Source organism: Sycon ciliatum, chromosome 1, assembly GCF_964019385.1.
Source record: "Sycon ciliatum chromosome 1, ocSycCili1.1, whole genome shotgun sequence".
NCBI lineage: Eukaryota > Metazoa > Porifera > Calcarea > Leucosolenida > Sycettidae > Sycon > Sycon ciliatum.
Genome location: NC_088643.1, coordinates 31,404,035 through 31,428,472, shown reverse-complemented (window position 1 = coordinate 31,428,472; position 24,438 = coordinate 31,404,035). Strand labels below are relative to the sequence as shown.

The 24,438-nt window shown below is 47.0% G+C and overlaps 2 protein-coding genes across 2 annotated transcripts in view; one reads left to right on the top strand and one right to left on the bottom strand.

The window, feature by feature from the left end:
• The first annotated feature begins 2,149 nt into the window (after positions 1-2,149).
• Positions 2,150-9,255, top strand: LOC135822908 (synaptogyrin-3-like). Its single transcript, XM_065335749.1, has 3 exons — positions 2,150-2,918; positions 3,823-4,224; positions 8,392-9,255. The coding sequence occupies exons 1-3, from the start codon at positions 2,865-2,867 to the stop codon at positions 8,641-8,643; spliced, it is 708 nt and encodes a 235-aa protein (XP_065191821.1). The 5' UTR covers positions 2,150-2,864; the 3' UTR covers positions 8,644-9,255.
• A 1,273-nt stretch (positions 9,256-10,528) lies between these two features.
• The window catches only part of LOC135822899 (thioredoxin-related transmembrane protein 1-like), a gene marked incomplete in the record, with an annotated part of 14,210 nt that continues 300 nt past the window's right edge, over positions 10,529-24,438 (bottom strand). The window contains 9 exon segments of the mRNA XM_065335739.1: positions 10,529-11,213; positions 11,504-11,604; positions 13,021-13,165; positions 13,617-13,718; positions 14,140-14,185; positions 19,790-19,918; positions 21,168-21,213; positions 23,808-23,929; positions 24,018-24,231. Of these exon segments, the coding sequence (XP_065191811.1) occupies positions 11,184-11,213; positions 11,504-11,604; positions 13,021-13,165; positions 13,617-13,718; positions 14,140-14,185; positions 19,790-19,918; positions 21,168-21,213; positions 23,808-23,929; positions 24,018-24,231 (935 nt within the window).

Below are 24,438 nucleotides of genomic sequence, written 5' to 3'. Positions count from 1 at the left end.
TGAGCAGCGAATCAGAGAAGTGGAGCACTCTAGCTTTTTTCCTGCCGTATTCTCGGAAATCTGCCACTTCTCTCTACAAAAGAATAGCGTCCCCGATCGCCGACAAGACCAGCGAGGCTTACAGCGCCGTCATGGCTTCCATCCGGTGCCAGATCTGCTTTGCTTTGGTCCGGCCCATTGTGATGTGCCTGAGGGGTGCAAACTTAGGCGGTTCTATGCACCTATCTTTGCTGCGGACTCAGCTGCGCTTGTTGTTGCTGAGTCACCTATCCGGTGTTGAAAAGTGTTGCCAGTTGTCCCTTCCTTTTTCCTTCTCTTCTCTTTGCTTCTCAAGTTCAGGAAGCAATCTATTATGCATGCGTTTTTCTGTTTTGTTGTAGGTCTTGTCAATCTGCCTCTCTGGTGCCGTAGCGTACGTCGAAGTACTGTGTCGAGCCGACGCATGAACTGTTTTTCTGTCCCTTACATGATTCCATCCAGGTGGCAACAAAACAGTTAAACCTAACTATTTCTGGCCACTGTGTTGTCTTTGGTCAGCCGCGTTGAACGGCTCGATATCCTTTTGACACGTATCAGTACATAATTGTGCGTGAAGTAAAACCGTTGCTTTAGGCTCAGTAGCTGAAGTGAAAGTGTGAGTTGACGCCTGTCCCATCAGTGTGCGGTGTATGTACGCGCGTGTGGTCCTGTCGGTGCGTGGAGGGGGAGAGGGAGAGGGGGGCGGGGGGGGGGGTAAAGGTAGTACCCGCTCTCCTCACCTGCTCTGTACTTAGTGAAGAAGCCTTTGTCATAGATAGTCTGTCTTCAAACTATCCATCCGCTGAACTGACTTGCTTGCAGAAGCAAAAATGTGAAACTGCTACGTTTTGCGTGCGGCAGTATCAGCAATTGAAAAAGGGATGATTTAGTCCACTGATCAACGCCGGTCGTCCGTCACCTTTGTGGAGTGTAGTAGAGTGTTGGCCTGGCTGAAAATGACTGAATTACTGAATTCAACTGTTGAGCCATAGCCATACAATATAGTGCAATGTAGACTGTGGTAAGTGAATGTACATGGCATTGTAGACTGTGGAGTGTGGTAAGTGAATGTATGTACAATCATGTAGCTTGCACCCGCGAGTGCCCAATGCTTGCTGACTGCCAACAACCGGTTGCCTGATCTGCCCGTTGGATATCTGGACTGGAGACGACTGTACGTGTGCACACGTTATAGACATACACAAAGTCACAAGCACATACATGCGCACACATGCGCGCGCGCACACGCACACACACACACACACACACACACACAAGTATACGCATTATGTAACATACGGACAATTAAAATTACAATTACTGCCAGACAGACACACAGACGCACGCAGCAACTCACACGCTCTCTCACACACACCTTCTTTCTTTCTCTCTCTCTCTCTCTCTCTCTCTCTCTCTCTCTCTCTCTCTCTCTCTCTCTCTCTCTCTCTCTCTCCCCACTGCATTATGGACACTGGCATCATAGAAGTGTTGGACCCTACACTCTATGTGAGCACTGTGATTGGTCGTGTGGCTGTGGCACAGGCCTCGCTTGTGCCATTCCCTGTCGACTATGAGCGTGACTGCAGTGCGTATCCAGAGCCACATCTATGTACAATAATTATGTACCTTTATTAGGCTGTAAAGTGTGCACACCACATTCCACAGGCACAGACAGTGCTGCATTTCTCTGCTCATGATCACACTGGTGTCGCTAGCACCGATGGCCACACTCATGAGCTGAGGGAGTCGTCCCTGATTATTATGTTTCTACGTGATGTAGACCGCATGGATGGCTAGCATTGCGAACTACGATACTAGGGAAATTGCTGGCTGTACTGGCACCGTGACGGTCGGTGTAACGATGACCATCACTTGAGATGACGGTTGGTGCTTGCCACATAGCGCTCTGCAGGACGCTTCACTGACGAAGAACTGCGTAACGGCGGAGATTGCGGCTGGTTGTACGGGTTTGGGCATGTGTCGAGAGATAGATATAGAGGGGGGGGGGGTAGGGGGAGGCCATGTACATGTATGGTAGCGATGCCATGTGACGCCATGTGCGGCAACAAGGGATCGAGGAGAGGGCAAGGACACACTGCATAGTCGTCGTGTGTAAAGACGAGATGCAACGACTGTGTATGAGTTGATTCTTTGCCAGTGCTAATACCAGGGCTTAGCATTCTAACTAACTTGACAGGCAATACGTACATGACTCTGTAGTCTGTACGTAAAGTATAGCTAGTTCGTCATTTGCCGGCTTCCTGGGGCTCCATTGGGCATACTAGTCGATTGCAGTGACCGTAGTTGTTGGACGTTGTCTGCTTATAATCACAAACACTAGTCTACAGTCATTGTTCACTGTAACATTGGCCCTATTCCAGGGCAAAGACTTACTTTGCAGCCACTGCAACGGTAACAGTCAAACGTGCCTTGTTCCTGTGCAAACAACCTCAGCTGTGCGCGTCCGCTTCCGTTAGAGAGGCGTCCCTCCCTCCAGCCAAAGCAACGAGTGAATCTCTGGACTGTTCCCACTGAGTAGATCGGCGAAGGAAGACCGTGATAAGCCTTGGTGTTACTGGCTACTGTTGGACGCAGTGCTTGGCTGTATGACACAGGGAGAGTGCCCACACTGAATGGTGGGAAGGAATGTCAGTGATTGTCACCAAAGAGCTGAACAGCAGAGAAACCTCCATGTAGTCATTTTGGAAGACGATACGCCATCCCTGAAGTGATCGTACTGGCTTCTCTTGTTGAGACTATTCCTCCGTCATAACAGCACCGGCACGCGCCTTCAACGCAGATTTGCCCGCTCCATTTTGAAACCGAAAGCGAAACGGCCGATAACAATGGGAGCACATCCAGTAGCAGTTACGACGCTTGTCCTGCGTGCGATGTCTGTGGTGAGTACTGTCCGTGCTATGGCTGTGGTGAGTAGTCTGTGCACCCAGGCTGCTGCTACATCACCTAACGAGTAACGTTATACCCTCCATCTTGTCCTGGGCTCTGTGCAGCTTCTGTATGCTACTGATGCCATAAGACTTGGAGATTCATACTGATAATAAGAAGGGCTTGAGGGCACCCTCGTGCTCCTACGGTCTTGTTCTTATTCTGTGCCTTCTGGCTGTTGTTGGTTCTGCACTGACTCTGTAACTCCAATGACGAATCATGCAGCTAGAAAACCCAGAATAGGATAATAAAATACTATGGAATTTGGGACGGGAGTGAGATGGGATCGCGTGGGATCGAACTGGTGCTTTGTATTCTCATAATATGAGAATACAAAGCACCAGTTGTTATTATGATGTGAATTACATGCATCCGAAGCGCTCCTCCTTCCGAAAGTAGAAACTGTCTGACGCTTGACAGTCAGCATGCAACCAGCTTGCTGCCGCTCTGTGAAATCTGTATTGCTACGGTCAAGCTGCCCAATATCATATCAGTAACAGTATCCAAGACTTTTACACGTATTTCTTCGTACATAATCATTGGTGTATGTACATGAGTTTGACTTCTGTAGTCCTTTGAAAGCAGTAAGTAGATCTACTGGTAATCAGTACGGCATTACTCCTCTAGCTCTGCCTCTGGTCAACATGACTGTACAAAACAATCAAGAAAGTCTAGCTACATACATCATAGCTACATACATCATAGCTACATACATCATAGCTACATACATCATAGCTACATACCGTATGATCTGTACATGTATGTCCGAAATGTTGCTGTGCGGCTTCCTAAAAACGTTGTTTTACCGATGGCAACCATTTCCAAGCTTGTGTCATTTCTTTTCCTCGTTGTTGACAGTTTTGTGGTATTGCCGTACTGGGCCTGATCGCCGACAAGGGTCGTTTTCGATGTGAACTGTGCATCTTCAATTCGAGGGACGAGGCATGTCGCCTGGGTATGGCCGTGGGAGCGGTGGGTTTCATTGCCGGAACGATCTTGCTGGTGCTAGATACTCTGGTCATACTGGCTGATGAAGTGTTGGAGGAGCGAGCTAGTTTCAGTCCCTTCATGCAGCGTGCCATAGACACGCTGACATCAACTGCCATGGCTGTAATCTGGATCGCCTGCTTTGCTGTGCTGCTCCGCGAATGGGAAAGCAGGCCGTTTCTCATGCGTCGTGCCATGGAACGGGGCATACCACTGAGAGAGATCGATGGACAAGCTACACTGGCTCTGTGTTTCATCAACTTCGGTTTATGGGTAAGACATCCCGGTAACCATGGTAACATTCACTTTGTGGGTTTGCATGTAACTAATTACTTTGTTGACAACTGGCTGGGTTAGAGGCTGGGTTAGAGGCTGGGTTAGAGGCTGGGTTAGAGGCTGGGTAAGAGGCTCGAAGGTGTCAGCGCTTAGCATTAGGTATCTAATATTGACTGAGTACTTGGTCAATAGGAAATAAAAGCCGAGTAAAAGACCGAGGCGAAGCCGAGGTCTTTTACGAGGTTTTTATTTCCTATACTGACCAAGTACGAAGTCAATATTAGATTTATCACGACAAACAGTCCGTATTTCGAATTCCAGAACGATAACCTCATGAATCCCGATTTTATGATTGCACAACCGTTGCACCACCACCTACTCATGCAGTGACAATGCTGCACTAGGCACCGTTCAACTGCGCAACCCCTAAGCAGTCAAATATAAGCAGTCAGTATAGCCCTAAGGAGTGAAATATGCAGGAATATTTGACTGCTTAGGTATAGCGAAAATCAATGAGAGTCAATACTAAGAGAGTGATAACAAGACGCATTGTACTGTCGTTGACATGGAAATCCAGTCGAATGACCGGGGGCCAGCGCGTGCAGAGTGTTGCATGCAGTTCACATGTTCGACCAGCGCGCTGCAGCGCATAAATGCACGTGTGTAGACGTACCACTTACCCACGGCTGCATGGCCAGCGCCCTGGGGCCGCTAGACGTGCGACCGGATTTCCATGTCCACGACAGTAATTGAAAGCCAATGACTGACAAGAATAATTTAATTTTTTTATAAAAGAATGAACTAACGTTAGTTACGCTCCTCGTACAGGCCTCCGTCAAATACCACTTCTAACCATCTGATACTACAGTCAAATCTGCCGTTAGCGACCTCTGCTGTAGGCGACCATCTACCGTTAGCGACCGATTTTCATTGCACCGACGGTTTCACATACAAACTGACCTGTCCAGAGCGACCATCCAAGGGCGTCGGAACCGCACCGGCCGGGGCGGCCATGGCTGCCCTACTTTTTCGGCCGTTTTTTTTTTTTTTTTTTTTTTTTTTAGCACACTGCAACAAAGCGCGATGATCTCAGCGCAAACGTGGCAAATCCTTGTCCCCGATCGTGGTTTGTTGCAGAATCAAAAGTCCATGTACATGTACACTGAAATGGCACCAAATGCCTGGGAATGCTTTCAATTGGCTTCAATTTTTGAATTTTTTCCCGGGGGAGGGTAATGTTTGTCCCCGATCGTAGCATCTTCTTGGTTTTTTGCAGAATCAAAAAGTCTTTCATTGTAGTTACCGTACACTGAAATGGCACCAAATGCCCGGAAATGCTTGCAATTGGCTTTAATTTTTGAAATTTTTTCCCGGGGGAGGAGCCCCGGACCCCCCTTCCATGGCCGCCCCACTTCCAAAGTCGTTCCGACGCGCCTGCCATCTGCTGTGCGCGACCAGCGACCGCGATTTCATGCACAATGGCTGCATTCAAATCTGCTGTAAGCGACCGCGACCCAGGTTCAGTCAGGTGCAAAACTGTACTTGCCAGTGCGCTGTAAACTGCAAGGTGTGAAAATGCGCTGTCTTGCAAGTGCGATCGACTGGCCCTGGCCTGTACTGAGGCTGCGCTGTAGCGCTCAAGATTAGCCCTGGTATGTGCACTATTCTTGGGTTTGTGCACCCCTATATTCTATTGAATATCCAATAAAATGATATTAAAAATCACATTATTCTCGTCGATTTGAGTACATGGAAGCATATATGCATGCCCGGTATGCCGAATTTACCATACATCTGCCGTAAGAGACCATCTGCCGTAAGAGACCGCTTTTTCTTGCACCAAGGGGCGGTCGCTTACGACAGATTTGACTGTAGTACTGTGGTGGACATAGAAATCCGGTTGGTGGTCAAGCGGTCCCATGCCCAGGGTGCTGGCCATGCAGCCGTGACGTCAAGCGGTCCCATGCCCAGGGTGCTGGCCATGCAGCCGTGACGTCAAGCGGCCCCGTGCCCAGGGTGCTGGCCATGCAGCCGTGACGTCAAGCGGTCCCATGCCCAGGGTGCTGGCGATGCAGCCGTGACTCTGCATACGGTACACACATGCAACATTCTGTACGCACTGAGGGCGCCGGCCCCGGTCATTCGACCGAATGTCCATGTCCACGACAGTACTTGGATTATGTGATAACGTTGCATGAAATAGACCGTACAGACATTCAACCGTACAGACATTCAACCGTACAGACATTCAACCGTACAGACATTCAACCGTACAGACATTCAACCGTACAGACATTCAACCGTACAGACATTCAACCGTACAGACATTCAATCGTACAGACATTCAACCGTACAGACATTCAACCGTACAGACATTCAACCGTACAGACATTCAACCGTACAGACATTCAACCGTACAGACATTCAACCGTACAGACATTCAACGACCTGGCATATACTTAGGAAAGGGTTTGATCCCCACACTGGAGCTCGCACTTTACCGCCGACTTGACTTGACACTTGACTGACTCATGACCGCCATCCAGAGCACACGAGAAGACTTCAAGTCCATCGAACCTTCGACTCGGCAAACCTGCAAGAAAGCACCACTCCCTGCTCAATACACAGTGTTTCGGGTAATTCATCCCTCATCAGTTGAGCTTGAGTAGGCCGAGGAAGATTGTGCCTGAAGAGCACCACTTATACAGTGCTCTCCCGGTACAAGCATCACCAGGCATACAAACTTACAGAGACTATCCGTTTCCCTCCCTTTCCTAACAAATCAATGCCGAAGTCGCTACCACTAATTCGGGTTGGCATTTACGTCAGTGTTTATACTCTATTCGCTCCGACTTCTCCCTGCTACGGTTCAGTATAAATGATACGGGCATATTCCGCGATCAATACCCAAGCTATACAGTATACTACACGCTGGGAACAGAATAGAACAACTGCGGCCATGTATCAAATGCCTGACCACACACACATAGAAAGTAGCGCCATGGGGAAAAGGTGCAAGTGTGAGTAAACCCAAGAAGCGTGAACCTCATCCCTGAACACGCACATCCCACACGACCACGGAGGGGACGCCCGCCGAAGAGTCATCCGGGAACAAGATGGTCCAACACAGTGGCATTAATCCCAAAGAATGTCACCTCACAACCAACTATCCATGTGAATAACGCCAGTAAACCATCATCGGAAGTGTCCACTGATCTCAAGCTTGGCAAACCGCCAAAGAAGCAACCTGAAAGAATACCCACTAACTTACTTACTGGCAAAGACAACAAACGAGAAGGATGACGAGATCGGCAATGGCGGCGGTGGTGGTGGCATGCAGAGCAACGGCGTAGTCAACAGCGGCCTGAGTCGACTACGCATTTGATGTCGAACTTGTCCTCTGTGCATTCTGAATGTTCTAATGTTAGTTCTGAGAAGTATGATTCGTCCATTGCTTGTCATTCGTTAGAGCATCCTGAATGTCGTGCAGTGTACTCAGATGATTGTTTTTCAATTCTGTCACGTGCACGCAATGCGAAGTTGAACTTATGTAAATAGATCAGATTCACGCTTAGGCTGTTAGGGAGGTTGTCAACAACTCGTTAGTTTTGTCCATTTGTTGTCTGTTTTTGTTTTTTGTTGCACTGCACTTCATGCTTCTCGGGTTTAATCACACTTGCACCTTTCCCCCATTCATGATCCGGTCATGTACATGTAGTATGTTGTGACTACGAGCTGCAGCTCACGCTCCCGGCAGGGATCATAATATAAGTTATGGGAATGATTTCATGGCAGGTTTTCTAATGGGTGCATTAATATACAGCATGAGTCGCTAGTGCAAGTGCAGCGCTGTGCTGTGAGTCCGCAGCTTCGCCAAAGCATCTCAGCTGTCAGATGATGTAATCGCATATCTTTATATTCGTACTGAGTGGTCCGAATTATTCCACGCCAAACTGAATACTATGATCGGATGGCATGGTGGCAGGGAGGGGTGAGGTGGCAGGAATTTTTGTGTGCAGGATTATTTTTAATTTATTCCTGGTAATGTAGCGGCAGCACAGCACAGCTATTGATATGGCCCTCTGCTTGGGCTATCCCAACGCACTGCTGCACAGTTTGTTTTAAAAGCTATTCTGCATGGCTGGTACTTGTGATGTGCTGCAGGCCGCTCTCAGCATCCTGGCGTTGGTGAGGTGGTGTCAGACACCCCGTGAAGCCAAGAGTAGCCACAGCAGCAGCAAGAGAGCCACGGCTGGGCAAAAGAAGAAGAAGAAGCGCAACAATGAAGAGGATGCAGGCCTGCCATCCGAAGTACATGCCAACGACAACTGGCATATGGCCGCCCATGGAGATTTCGGCCCGGCACAGTCTGGGCGAGACCGCACTCCATCGTATGGCAACCGCATCTATATGTAACTATGGCAACCGCATCTATATGCAACTCGGTCCACGCTACTGCCCACTGCGTGTGCGGCTTGTCTCAGTGGCTTATCCAGAGACTGTGCAATGCATGCAGGTAACGAGTTAAGAATTGTGCTACTGTGATATACGCTCTAGTCTAGTCACTACTCCAAAGTAATAGTATAGTCGGACACAGTGCCGTGTCACGGGGACTGTGCGTGTCACGGGGACAGTGCCGTGTCACGGGGATACTAGTAACATTACTAGTGTAACACCCACACCAGGCTGCTGCTGCTGCATACTGTGGCTACTAAATGAAGTGCATAGCTTCAACTTGATATACAACTTGATAATGATGCTTTGCAGTGCACATAACAAGACTGTGATATGACCTTGGAACTCATCACTGCAGTTCAGTGAAGCCCGGCACATCTTAACATTAAAATACAATGTCATGTAGACTGAACACATGCCACCGGTAACAATAGAACTAATGCTCTGCAATTCAGCTTGGTGCTACCCACCCTTAATCCTGATTCTCTTTTTCCTCAGTCGCAGGCACACCATCCGTGCTGTTGTGGCCTCGACTGCTGTACCAAAATGCAGATAGAGGCAAGTGACCACTAACCCGCAACATGCGCTGGGTCACATGATCACTGGTGTGCATCTTGGCCTTGGAGCTGGTTACTCTGCAACAAAGTGACTTTGTGCCCCCCCCCCCCCCCCCTGCGAGACTTCCCCATTAATTTTTTAAACAACCAGGCAGTGATTAGAGATGACTGATTTTAAAAGTATGTGTGTGTAGGAGCCGGTGCTGGGGTAACTCACAATGATAGCCGATCAGTGAGTGCCCAGAGCAACAGCTTACCCCCACCCCCACCCATTGCTAACTATCTGTACTGGGGCAGTCTGGTCGGTTGGCCCGCACTACTCATGCCCTGAGCAATCTTCAAATTTCATCACATGATGAGCAGGTCCTTCTTGCAACAACTTGCCACCTCTTCGTAGGGCTAGGATGAAAATGCCAAACAATAACGGTTCACATCATGTGAAAGTATTAACAGTCCATCATAAATAATTCTGTAGCCAAATGTCGAGCCACTCCAGGTGGTGATGGTTGGCATGCACAAGAATATGAACGGATAAATGTGAATTCTCGTTTGGCAGGGTCCAGGGTACGATTTTCTGTGCCAAAATAGGTATGGGCACTACGGATTTTTTCGAGGCGTACTTCATACGATTTTCGGCGTGGAGAATCCGTGTGGACTGGCTTTCATACGAACCATGTTTCGTATGGAGATTTTGCGTCATCGAGTGTAGAAAGATTTTTCGCGCACAAATTTGGTACGAGAAACATCGATTTTTCCGCGGGAAGTTTTGATTTCGGTACAAATTTTCAAAATAAAAAGGCATAGCGCAGGAATATGACGTGTTTGCGATCGTAACCTAGGCAATGACGGCAAACACATAAGTTTTTATCGACCGCACGCATCGCATGTGGAAAACAGACATGCGACGGAGGCACACACACACACACACACACACACACACACACACGTAAGCACGCACTACACACACAGCAGTAGGTTGCACCAAGAGTACATAACCCCCCAAGAGTGTGCAACTCCCACATACCCTGCTGTCCCGACAGAATTTCAAGTTGACGTCATTATTTATGATGCAATGCTCCTTGCACCAGTGATTTACAACATGTGTACGGGTGTCAACGCATTACAGGTTTTTCTTTGCAATAATTTGTACAGGATCAGATGGGCTTTGGTCCACCACAGGTTACGGATTCATCTGATAATCCGTGTACAGTGCGCATTGCATCATAAAAATGACGTCAACTTGAAATTCTGTCGCGGGACAGCACCCATACTAGCCGAGTTGCACACTCTTGGAGGTTATGTACTCTTGGTTGCACATAATGGCCGTCTGGTCATGAACACCAATACGAATAAAATATTATTATAAAAAGACCAGACCAGCATTCAAAAGACAAACAGCGAGACAAACAACGTAACTGGAAGTGCACACCTAGCCTGTATCACATGGCACATCACTGTCATCAGTCACACTCACAGAACCAGCAGTAACCTAAGCGCATGTCGGCAACATGACTGATAATCGGGCTTCTCCAGGGAGTGCAGCTAGACAGCTTAACAAGCACATTGGCATGCGCTAGCGGTCAGTTCTTGAAATATTGTAGCTACCTCAGCATGGAAACAAGACTTCAATGCAGGGTATGCTTGCGTGGTGATAATGATCAATCATAACAGCTGTTTACACGAAGCGCTGAACTGCTCTAAGACTAAACAAGTCATTGACATGGTCACCGATTCTAACAATATACAGATGGGTCATAAGACTGCAGAGAAGCTTACTTTTTACAGCAGGCAAAAGGAGAAACAGAGAATGCACTCAGCGAGTGTGATGTCACATTGCCTGACAGCACATTTATGCATACGTTGTGCTAGCAGAAAGCAGTGAGAACAAGTCAAGACTAATCTTAGTCAATAGTCTGGGCCACACATCGGCAAATTGATCCGTCTTCAGTCAGTGGACGCCTTCAGCTTCTTGCCCTGAGCATTTCAACCAAAAGAGGCCAAGAAAAGATGAACACAATTAGCCATAGTCACACATGGACATTGATTGCACTTGCATACTTGTGGTGCTTCAAAGTACATGCATGATACTAGTACTAATAATAATAATAAAAAAACAGGTCGCGTAATGAAGCAGCATAACGATAGATGTGCAAAGTCATGATGCCTGGTCCGCTTCTGTCCTGGGTTCACTACCCCGTGCGTTGCAGCCGCGAGCAAAACCAGCTCAGTACTAGTAAGTGGAAATTATCTCAACACTATTGTACCTTTCTCTGCTTGGGAGATGTTGTCAGAGAGCTGTCCTTGGCAACTCCTGCAGAGGGTTGTGGAGAGGGCTTTGGAGATGGCTTGGGGGAAGCTTTCACACCTAAAGAAATGAAACAAAACAGGATACCATGACTGCTAGCCTTGGGTAGCCGTTAGAGCTCATAAGTCTCCATCCAGGCTTCTGATAGGCGCATGCGTGCTTGCAGACATACATGTACAACACACTATATTTTCATAAGTGCATGGCACTGTGCATCTACTGCTTACACAGCTGCATAATGCCGTTTATTATTATTATTTTTTATTTTCTCAGTACTCAATACTCTGTCAGTTTTGTGCCTAGTTATTGCACTTTCTGACTGTATAAAGTATCATGTTACAGTGATGGAGAGTTACTCTTAACTCGTATCCATAGTGTCTTTTTCCTTTCTACATTTTTTATTTTACTATTTATATTATTTTTTTCCAGCAACGCAGATGATGATGATGATGGCAATAAATATAAAGAAAAGAATTCGGGTGGACACACCCATTCCCATAGCGCTGCATATCACATCCGAACCAGTTCCGTTATTTTACAACGTTTCGGCACTTGGCCATCGTCAGGTAATAACAATGAATACCGTGGAAGCCACACAAGAGCAGTATATACGCAGAGTGTAGCGCCAAAAAATATATAAAATATATAAAGAAGCCCAGAGTTCGCCCAGTGACCAGATGGGTAGCCAACATTAGGAATGACCTTTCACTTCTCAACATGTCTATTTTGGAAGCGGAGCAACTTGCCTCAGACAGAGCGCACTGGCTCGACGTTGTCCACAGATGCATGACCCTCATTTGATTTTTTCATTCGAGCTATATGCGCATATATGCGTGCTGTACTATTATTATTTATTACTAGACACACAATAGTGCATTCACACAGATATTTGAAACTCGTATGTTGAGCCAATAATAAATGTACAAAGGAAAAGGACATATGGATACGAGTTACGAGTTCCTTTCAACTGTCGTGGACATGGAAATCCAGTCGAATGACCAGCGCATATGTACCGCTCACCCACGGCTGCATGGCCAGCGCCCTGGGGCCGCTAGACGTGCGACCGGATTTCCATATCCACGAGTACATTCACACAGATATGTACCGTTAAATACCGTTGATTCCCCCCCCCCCCCCCCCCCCCGCCATGTCGCTTCCCAGCTGGGTTTTGGGCAGGGGGCGGGAATTAGATCAAGGCTGTCAAGTGCAGTACGATGTACAACAACGTAAAAATCAGACTCAATGTGCTGAAGTGTGCACATTTTCATCCTGGATTGGCACGTATTGTGTACAGCAGTGCATGCGTCGGTTCATCGTATTTCGTTGAATACGCCGAAGTCGCTTCACAGGTAGAAAATCGACAGGGGCGGGAATTAGAGAGGGGGCGGATCAACGGTACTTTACGGTACATGTAATAATTATACAGTATACATGAATATTGCAGTATGCAGTATGCAGTATGCAGTATGCACGTACCCTTCTTGCGATCAGGCTCGTCATTCTCTCCAGTAGAGCCAAACGTTGGGTCCGGCCCTACCGGTTGGGTTGCCTGCTGTGGCACTGGCACTGGTGGTGCGGGCATAACCACACTGTTGAACATGTTGATGCAGAAGAGCAATACCTAGCAGCAGCAGCAGAGTTAGACAGGTGAGACATCGGTAACATAAGCCATGCAGGCAATGAGCGTGCCACACCGTACATGTACAAGACTACTATGCTAAATAACAGCTATGATAGGCTTCAGTGAGCTAAGCAATGATTACACTGTGCAAGTGTTCTTATTATGCTTTGGGATGCTGCAATAAAATACAATGTCAATGCTGTTTCTGTAACATGTCAACATCTTAAAAACATGCGATGCTCCCTTGATGGAGACTGTAGATTCAAGAAGAAGTTTGAAAACAAGAATTAGATTATGCAGGTGTTGAAAGCACTGTTAGTGTCTGCAGGCTCAGTGATCCCTGTGCAAAGTGTGACTTAGTATCTGTGCACAGTGTGGAAGTAACTGTGTACATGTAGAATGTCATGTAACGGCGTATTATGTATCCCATTCTGTCTTACTGCCCACTTACCAGCCCAAGCAGAACACCAGACGTGATGACAGTCATTACTCCACACGCAATTACCAGCCACGGTGGGATCTGTTGCTTTTCAGTCAAGTGGTTATAGTATTGCTGCAGTGCATACAAAATTAAAAACAAGATCATACTTGTCTAGTTGTAACTGATATTTACCACACTATCACACTTGTCAGGTTGTAACTGATATCAAACATAAGATCACACTTGTCAGGCTGGCATTGATACCTGCCAGAAGTTCTCTGGGATCAGTATTGTGGCTTGATATTGTGCACGCCCTGTGGTTAGTGTGAGTTCACGGGACACATAATACATGCTCTGCCAGTGCGTCACACACCCACCCGGTGTGAGCCAGTGAGTCGGTCACGGGGTCACCCAGTGTGACACAATCAGGTCAGGGAGAAGAATTGTTAGTAAGAGTTACAAGAAAGACACAGCAGGACAAAGAAGTAACCGTTACAGTACGGCAAGGAAGGAAAGGTTAAAGCTGTTTGAGTGGGTGTGCACATTTCTTTACCTGGAGGTGGTTGCCACTGACCATTGCATACCCAAGGATCATGCCACTGTAGTGGATATATTGAACAAAGACAATATACAGTGTCAAATAAACACAATCCATATAAAAATTATAAAGCCAACAGAATAGTAGAATTTATAGTACCTTAGGAAATTAGAGGCCACATGCCTCGTACTGCTCTTTTAGAGAATAGTATCTTATAGATTATTTGAATAAGACAGAACGCTTGTCTCCAGAATTCACTTGTGACTACAGTCATGTGGTAAGGAGAGCAAAAGTACATGAAGCAGCTCATACTAGCGTAACTGTTATGCAAGGTGTGAAAACGTGAGTCAGTGAAGAAGTGTGAAGCACTCACAGTACTACAGTGGACAGAAAGTGAAGGGATAAGTGAAGACAAACACAAGCAGAACTGTTGAACATCACACTTTGACATCAGTTCAAGTTGCACCATGCTCCACTTCCTAGTGTACGCACATAGGCGTATAATGAGGTGCTGTTTATCTTCACTTTGTCACTTCGCAGCACTTCACTGGCACCCTGTTTTGACACCTTGCATAGTATGTCCTGCTCCGCTGTGAGCTGCTACATTCTCTTTTACTCTCCTTGCCAAATGCAGTCGAGAGAAACACCCTTTTTCCTCTCATTCAATGACTTCTCTTGTTGTCTACGGAAGTGTCGTGCTTGCATGTAACATATCTAACATTACCTTTTGTCACTGACAACAAGTAAGTTTATAGAAAATACAACAAAGTCGTATACTGAGAAACTTGAGTGTGCAAGCCAAACTGGTCGTTTGGACAAAAAGGACATTATCTAGAAAGCTGAATGAAGTCCACGTTAGCCAAGATGACCACTCAGCCACTCAGCAGCAATGCCAATACAGGCAGGAAGCACAGCGGGTAGATGGAAAGTGTCCTCATGTGCGCGGCCTGCAGCTCACGGTATGGAGAAACGTGCGCATAGTGCGTGTGTGTGCAATGTGCAATGTGCATGTATGTGTGTGCAACGCTCACTGCTCTTGGAGCATTTCGAGCACTCTTGGCGGGGTTTGCAGCTCTTTATAAAAATGCTTTGCTTCACGGAAACGTATTTCATTGCGAAGAGCTGCGCTTCGGTCCTCTGAGCTGTGCTGAGGAGCTCTAACAGAGCGAAACAGTTGCTGTCCACAGACTTGAGTATGTATGTATGTATGTGTGTTTCCTCTGTGCTGCGCTGATGAGTTCAAAAAGAACGAAACAGCATGCTGTCCGCAGATTGAGTATTTCGCTCCTGCTCTTGTAGCAGTTGAGCACTCTTGCGTGGGGTAGTGCCTTTGCTGTTTGCGTTATGCAGAGCTCACTGACTTGTCAGTTTGAGCACTCTGGCAAGGTACGTTCGGGCCTGATTGGAAATTTTTATTTCCATTGCTATCAGGTTCGGCCTCATTTCCTCTGTGCTGCGCTGATGAGTTCAAAAAGAACGAAACATCATGCTGTCCGCAGATTGAGTATGTATGTATGTATGTATGTATGTATGTATGTATGTATGTATGTATGTATGTATGTATGTATATAGAAGGATCGCAGATTGAGTATTTCGCTCCTGCTCTTGTAGCAGTTGAGCACTCTCATGTGGGGTAGTGCCTTTGCTGTTTGCGTTATGCAGGGCTCACTGACTTGTCAGTTTGAGCACTCTGGCAAGGTACATTTGGGCCAGGTTTAAATCTGGCTTTGGAAAATTTATTAATTTTTCATTGCTATCAGGTTTGGCCTCATTTTCTCTGTGCTGCGCTGATGAGTCCACAAAGGACAACACACTTCTGTCCGCAGATTGAGTATGTATGTATGTATGTATGTATGTATGTATGTATGTATATGTGTGTGTGTGTGTGTGTGTGTGTGTGTGTGTGTATGTGTGTGTGTGTGTGTGTGTGTGTGTGTGTGTGTGTGTGTGTGTGCGTGTGTGCAGGTGCGTGTGTGGTGATTTATGGCTTGCTCTTGCTCAGACTTTTTGTTCCGCGTAGCGAGCCATTCGATTGATGGGGAGGGACTGGGTTCCGGGAATTTTTGGTGGCTAAGTGACCACGTAACTTTTTAGTTGGGACGTTATTTCGTAAGCTTAGAGGTCGTGACAAGCAGTTCTGGACAGGGAAGACAAGAGTGATTGAGTCAAGCTATAGGCCGGTTTTGTGCTCCGCATCTGCATGGCGCAATGCCGCACAGTGTGAAATACAACATCAGCCCTCACCATCGTCTACACGGATTTCAAAAGCGTCGACCTCCATTTTGAAAGCATGGTGGCTGGCCGCGCTACCCGTAGGCGCACGTGCCCACCGCGTGTCTTAGCGCGAGCTTCGAGCTAAAGAATCTTGTCGCCCACTCATTTTCCTGTGTTTCCCCATTTCTGCGAACTCGCTCAGCTTTTGCTTCGCTCGTGCTTCAGCTCCACGCTGTACTAGTCTGAGTTTAGTTCTCTTGTCTTCTTCCAGCAGAATACTGCAAACTCTACAGCACGTCGAGCTTCTCCTAGAAGAGTTTCTTTTGCGTCGAGACAGACTGTCGATCGTTTCAGTCCTATCTTGCCGTCGTCTCATGAGCGCCCGAAAGCAACAGTATCTATTTTCTTGTCGTTCCATTTTCTGGCGAACTCATTCACCTACTACTTCTTCCTTTATGAAAGCTTCAGGTGGCTGAGTTCTCCCACTAGCGACAATCATGCCTTGGAAAAGAACAGGATATTCCTAAGGTATATACAGCCAGTGCAGTGATGTCAGTGTACTGCACTGCAAAAAGCACCTGCATGTACCTGTGTACTGCGCGTAGTTGTTGTTTGTTTTGTCGAGAAAGAATCCCTTTCGCACTCGCGCGGGCCGCGAGGGCGCAGCACGGAAACGGGTCTATTGAATTCATTTCTTGGTCGATTTTGACAACCAATACGTCGTTGTTTTTCTTTTTTCACTGGCTATCCTTTCTCCGCTTCCGAATTGCGATGCCGTCCACCTGGAAAGCCTTGAAGTGAAACGAGTGGAGGCCGGTTTCGGAGGTAATTTTCGGCCAAACGGCAATCAAATCGAAAAATTCGAAGCGGACGATCTGTTGGTATCTATCGAAAGAAGACGTTGGTCCATACAAAATCTTTGGAAACTACACCGTATGAACCAAGGAATTACGGTAAGTTTGAGAATTTTGGTACATTAGCTGTACGCTGATTGGTCGATTAGCGCGACCGTTGAGAAACGGGCCAGTGACGCTTTGTACAGCGTTGGTGAGGGCTGAACATCAAGTACGTATTTGCTAATTAATACTGTAAAGCGTGAAATTTTCGCGGCGTGTTTAGTTCGCGTTTTCAGAATCCGGACAGGTTAGCGAGGTTTTAATTTTGCGATTGCAGAATGGCATTCTTGCTAAACCTGTGGCATTCTTGCTAAACCTTTCATGGATCTCCTCTTCGCGCTGTCTAAATTTCGCGATTTCCACGCGGTCACGAATTTCGCAGAAATTAGACCATGGCAATAATCATTCCCGGTTTACAGTATTTGGATGCTTCCACAATCTTAGAAGATCTACAAGAGAGTGATGTTCTGGACGAAGACGATATTGGCGCAGCTGCCATGGAGAACAAGTTGAAAATGGCAGAGTGTGTGGTGAGGTTGATGCTAAAGAAAACGGTGGAACAAGTGGATACGTTCCTGAAGCTCATTCAGCACAACCAGCCTGATGTAGCTGAACATGTTGCCAATACTATGGCGAAGCGACTCAGTGCAACTGCGAGTGGGAAAACCGACCATCCGATGAAGCCAATGGCGGCAGATCATGAGTCAACACTTGGCTCGTCCTCCGTGTCCAGAACAACAGTGTGACGCCATAAGAAAAAGCTATTGGCTGCTGCAGCCAGCAGAGCAAGTACCACCACAAACAGTACCGGCACATGCAGTAACGGCACAGCCAGTACCGCCACAACCAGTACCGCCACATGCAGTAACGGCACATGCAGTACCGGCATATGCAGTACCGGCACATGCAGTACCGGCACATGCAGTACCGGCACATGCAGCAATGCCACAACCAGCACCAAAAGCATGAGTGCTCCTGCTTCTGTGAACGTTATCGGAGAAGTAGCACCTTCAAAACAACACACGGAGCAAGAAAGAAATTTATACGCTTGAGGAAAATGCGGAAAGGCTATGGCCTCAGAAGGTCACACATAGTTCCGAGGCCAAAGAGGTATTGCCCCAACGTGGAGGGGCAGATCCCCAAAGGAGAGTGGCTGAAGCAAAAAAAAGAAGAGCTTCAATTGAAGAAGAAAGAGAAAGAGTAAGAACACTGGGTTCGCGTCAACTTGCTTTCCTCTTCCTAAGTTGGCATTGCATATTGCAGCCCATAGTGTGCGTGTGTGTGCCCGGATGTTGGCGATACCGTCAAGCACAAGCCTGGGCGTAAACTCGTTGCCGACCGCAATGCAAAGTCGCGGCTACTTCCAACCCGTGTCACTGAGACACTTTTTGCCGACGATGCTGCAGTCTTCTCCACCACTCAGCAAGACTTCGAGTCGTCCACGACCAAGTTTATCTCATGTGCTTCTCAATGGGGTTTGACTGTTAGCGTGGCCAAAACCAAGGGCATAGAGGTGAACATTCCGACGAAGGCGCCAATGGCACCGGATGGTGGTGAAGCCATAGATTCTGTGGAATCGTTCACGTACCTTGGCAGTGCCATACACCGCAATGGTTTGTCTTCCCACGACGCGCAGGCCCGCGTTGGCAAGGCATCCAAAGCCTTTGGTAGCTTGAAGCAAGCTGTGTTCGAGAACCGGTCATTGAGTCTACAGTGTCGTCATCACGTGTATGTTGCCGTGATACTCTCTACCCTCCTGTACGACACCTCAACCTCTTCCACCATCAATGTATCAGAACTATCGTCGGAGTATCGCGGCAGCAGCAATGGGAGACACACGTAATGTCCCCGGCCCTTGCAAAGACCCTAGGAGTGCCTGAGGACATTGATCTCATCATAAGGGAACGGTGTTTGCGCTGGTTTGGACACGTGGCACGGGTGGAGGATCACCGGTTGCCAACGTGTGTTCTCTTAGGTCAACTGGCTGCCCTGCGCTGCCCTGCGCTGCCCGGCGGCGCATGGTCCACGCAAGAGGTGGAGGGACGGGGTTGTGGATGACTTCGCGTCGGTTGAGCCACCGGTACCAACATGTGGATGGTACGATGCAGCCCAGAACCATCCGGAGTGGCGTACCATTGCCCGTCGACCACCCAAGGCACCCTCTGCTGCTAGCTACAGTTGCACCTGTCGCCGCATGTTCCGTCGAAGGGGCGACCTGAAACGCCATCAGTCATTCTGTCAAGGACTGGAGAAATAACAATGCACTATCATTGCTACGCAATGGGCAAGGTGAAGGTGTGTGTGTGTGTGTGTGCGTGCGTGTGTGTGTGTGTGTGTGTGTGTGTGTGTGTGTGTGTGTGTGTGTGTGTGTGTGTGTGTGTGTGCGTGTGCATGTATACATGTGTGTGTGTGCGTGTGTAAGCAGCTATTACCACGCTAGTTCCATTCGACATGAGTACCAGTTGTATTGTTTCTATTCCTGTCTGCATACCACATCCCCAAGACTACCAAGTAAGTCATGTACTTATGACGTTCTTTCTAGCATCTTCACTCACGATGGTCCCATTGGAGAAGTGAACCATGGCAGAGGCTCAGAATTCTTCCAGAGTTCGTCCTTGATGTAGACCTCAATATCTTCCTCCGATCTCTTGCCATCATACTTCCTGAACGCATTATCCTTGACACTACACATGCACACAGCAAAACACACACACAAATCAACAAAGCAGGAGGCACACACATGGAGAATGCAGTACAGACATCACTGGCAGTACAGTCCACTGTATTACACTGTATTGCCAGTACAGTGTACTACTACTAGTATGTACAGTCATATGCAGTCTCACACAGTAAAGTGTATGTACAGTCATATGCAGTCTCACGCAGTAAAGTGTGTGTACAGCAATGGCATGACACGTAGACGAGAACGGGCACCAGCCTGAAACGTAACTATGATGAAGCAGTGCAATAACTACACGTAGAACTGCTAGGTGCAAAACTAGCCTACTCTACCAGGTGCGTAGCGCTGTATCGCAAAATTCGCAAACAAAGCAGCTAGAGTTTTTCGTATCATGTTCGCAAAACGCCCAGAACAGGATAAAAAGTATCGCAAAGTGCCCGTGTTCAACGTTCATCCATCTGTCGATGCGTGGACTGGACTTGAACACGTACCGGGTAGGTCCTTCAGGCTTTATACATGTTTTGAACATGGTGAATGTCAGTCTTGAACATGATTGTCCATGCAGCCATTGTGGGTACCTTTGCAAACCGTAAAACAGCAGCGTTACTGGAGCAAGGGGAGCTACATGTAAGTGTGAAGCAGGGAGTAGTAAATACCGGTGTTTTACTGCTCAATACCGGTGTTTTACTGCTCAATACCGGTGTTTTACTGCTCAATACCGGTGTTTTACTGCTCAATACCGGTGTTTTACTGCTCAATACCGGTGTTTTACTGCTCAATACCGGTGTTTTACTGCTCCCTAGCCCTGGTGTGAAGTGACTACACTACACTGCACTGTGTGGTTTTAGTTCCAACTTGCTGCTCCCTGCCATTCGAGGAAAAGAAGCATGTTTCTCTGCAAGTCCAAATGTCGGAGCCTCCAGCAAATCGTTTGTAAGAAGCAGCTGTTAGTGCATGTAGTTCAAGATCAAAGGAGAACAATGTATAGTCTGCTGAATCAGACTCGTTTCTGAGTGCAGTTTACCGCAAAACTTCCAAATAAAAGGAGCTTGCTGTATCCTCGGCTGCAAAAATGAAAATAGGGTGAATTTTGTACACTATGTCGCGTCACATGATCTTCCAGAGCTGACTGAAAAGGGCTACACTACGAATCTGTCTCCTCTAGTATAGTACATGCGCATAGTAGTAGCGCCCCATTCACTAAAATCATGTAGATTATCCTACACATAAGCAACATTACCCCAGTCACTCACTGATACAAGGTTGGGAGATGCTGAATTAAAAACCGACCGCTGAGAACTATAAGCAAGAGCAACAAAAAAATGCACACCAATGAGTTAGCATCACGCACAGTGCAGTGCAGACGAGAGAGCTTGGAAGCTCAGGGCCCTACGCTATGCTTTTTTGCCTTGATGACCTAGACAAAAAAAAGCATAGGGATGTTATAAATTCTTTAAAAAAATCCTTTTTGGGATTTTGGGATCCTGGGATCCTGGGATTCGAACCCGCACTATCGCCCTACATGCCCCATACACTTCGCATTCATACCCATTCTTCCAAGTAACAGTTAGTTGTTTCACATTGTGATCTTGCATTTGAAAGCCCTATTTGAATATGCATTGTGGCCAGTCGTCTTTGATGGCACGGTACGGTAGGGGATAGGTACGGGACAGGTACGATCGAGGGTAATACGACACCGTCTAGCTGCCCGCAATATTCAAATAGGGCTTTCAAACGCAAGATAATAACGTGAAGCAACTTGGAAGAATGAGTATGAATGCGAAGTGTATGGGGGAATGCATGTAGGGCGATAGTGCGGGTTCGAATCCCAGGATATGCCTTAAAAAAAATAGGAGAATTGAAAAATTTATAACATCCTATGCTTTTTTGCCGTCAGATACGGATAGCGTCAGGCGTGACACAAACAAACAAACACACAAACAAATACCAAACGAGAGAGCTTGGAAGCTCAGGGCCCTGCGCTATGCTTTGTTGCCTAGCTCCTCGTGCATGTTGTTAGAACTGATGGAAATGCTTTTTCCTTTGATAAGCTACATCATTGTATTGCAAAAACGTTTCAATGAGATACTGAAGTAACGTCTTCTGCATAGCTATGGGACCGGCGCTGACTCTGCGATCACGGGCGTTCTGGAGTCGACGGGATGTCTGTCCTGACGTTTCCTGGGACCAGCGCTGACTCTGCCGATCACGGGCGTTTATCTTCTTCTTATTATCATTATACTGACGGCAACTAACATCCATTCTGATTGCATTTACTCGTCTCCCTACTTCGTATTTCTTTCCAGAAGATCTCCCCATACAGCAGGGAGTCGTTTACATAATATGACTCCCTGCTATACATCTACATGACTGTATAAACCAGGGAGTCGTAAAATACCAGGTATTTTACGACTTCCTGGTATAAACGTTATGCTTTCCGCATACATGCGATTCCCGGGCTGGTCGACAGGCGGCCCAGCCAGCCTGCTAGTGGGATCTCGGCCTCGCACACAAATCCACACAAAATGTTACTGCACTGAATGCATTCCCCCGATACACTGCGCATATATACTCATTCTCTTGATGGTACCGTACTCTTGATGGTACGGGACAGGTACGGGATAGCGCCAGGCATGTCGATGGCACAAACAAACAAAAATATTGTGGCCAGCTATCTTGGCTGGTACGGTACAGTACGGGACAGATACGGGATAGCGCCAGGCGTGACACAAACAAACAAACAAACAAACAAACAAACAAACAAACAAACACCAAATTAAAGCTGTGTGGACCCTGGCTAGCGCCAGACGTTACTGAAGTAACGTCTTCTGCATAGCTACGGGAATTAAAGCTGTGTGGACCCTGGCTAGCGCCAGACGTTACTGAAGTAACGTCTTCTGCATAGCTACGGGAATAATAATTATTTTCAGGAATTGGTGCAGACATCCAGCTAGGCATACTGCATAACACGTTATTTTTGGTGTAGCATTATTGTCAGTAATTTCGGTAGAGAAACCAGGCACCTAAATCGCAGGTGCGCACTATGCTCCGAATATGAAATGCATGTACTTCAATGAAGATTGAAGTGCGCACCCCCAATGAAGATTGGGGGTGCGCGTTATACAAAGGTGCGCACTATACTCCGAAAAATACGGTACACATAAAAGACAATAGCGTATGCACTGGGTCTGTATGTGATAAGAGGTGGTGGTCACCCAATTCTAGGTTACACCTCAAGTCCCTCAGTATGTCAGTCTAACTACCGGTATTCTCACAAGTCGTGAATTTACGTGCAGAGTGGAAAGCCATCATCTTTGAGAGCTGCAAAAAGTCAATTCCACTTTTCACAAACATGCATGTAATGAATTTAGGGAACCATTCTCCAGTCCCTGGTTGAACCCGTACAGCATTGACTCTTTACTGCAAACTGTTTTTGTTAACGAATCATAGCTTGTGGGCAGGCATGTCAGCCAAGTGCACCCATGTAGCCACTGGCCATAGCCAAGACGTGTTGCTTGTATGCCGGTGTGTGTGAGTGCATTTCTGTTATGAAGAACTCGGCTTTAAAGAACTAAAGTGCTGCTCAATGAAATCCAATCATGCAAGTCAAGTCTGCGCCCTACACCAGTTCACACCCAGACCAGTATTAGCAGGTCTAGGGATACACATCAGTTCACACCCCAGTATTAGCAGGTCTAGGGATACACAGCAAGTACATATTATACGGATGGCAAAAGTGCACGGCTTATCGCGAGCGCGCGACTTAAAAGTGCATGACTTGTCGCAAGTAGACCGAGTCATTTATGGCTATTAGGAATTGCTATACATGGCTATTAGGAATTGCTTCATACATCTTAAATCTTAATGCATTAACATCAAATCGTTCACCATACTGGGCTGTTCAGTCACGTCCACATTGGCGAATCGCACGTGGGGGTGGGTCTCCTTGAGTTCTCTGGCCAATGATATCCACGGTGCTGCAAACTGCTGGCATGCCGGGCACCATGGTGCATGACTGACAACAAATCATCACAAAGCTGGTTATTATTTTGACACACTGCAATCACGTGAAATTCAAAATTTGATCATGAATGTTCACTTACAATTTGATCATCCATTCGCCCTCGTGGAGCATTTGGAGATTACTGTCCGTGATTTCCACTACTTCAGCTTGGCAATATCCTGTCGTGCACAGAAGTGCTAACAAGAGGCAGCCAGCCCAACAAATAGCCAAACGTGCCATGATTACACATTTACAGTTCGAACAAGCAGTTCTTTGCCACGTATAAAAAAAGAACAAATCTTTCAGTTCTGGCCGGCCACGTCATACAAGCTTTTCTTTGATTTTTTGAAGAAGATGAAGACGCTGTTTTGACCCACACATCGAAAATATTTTTTCGAACGAAGTACGAGTCGTACTTTCTCCAACCTTTTTTCGGAGATCTCTGTGACTTTTGTCTTTGAAAAGAAGAACCATAATCCGTAGATCTACCAGAAAACTCAGCCAGAACAGCTTTACAGTCA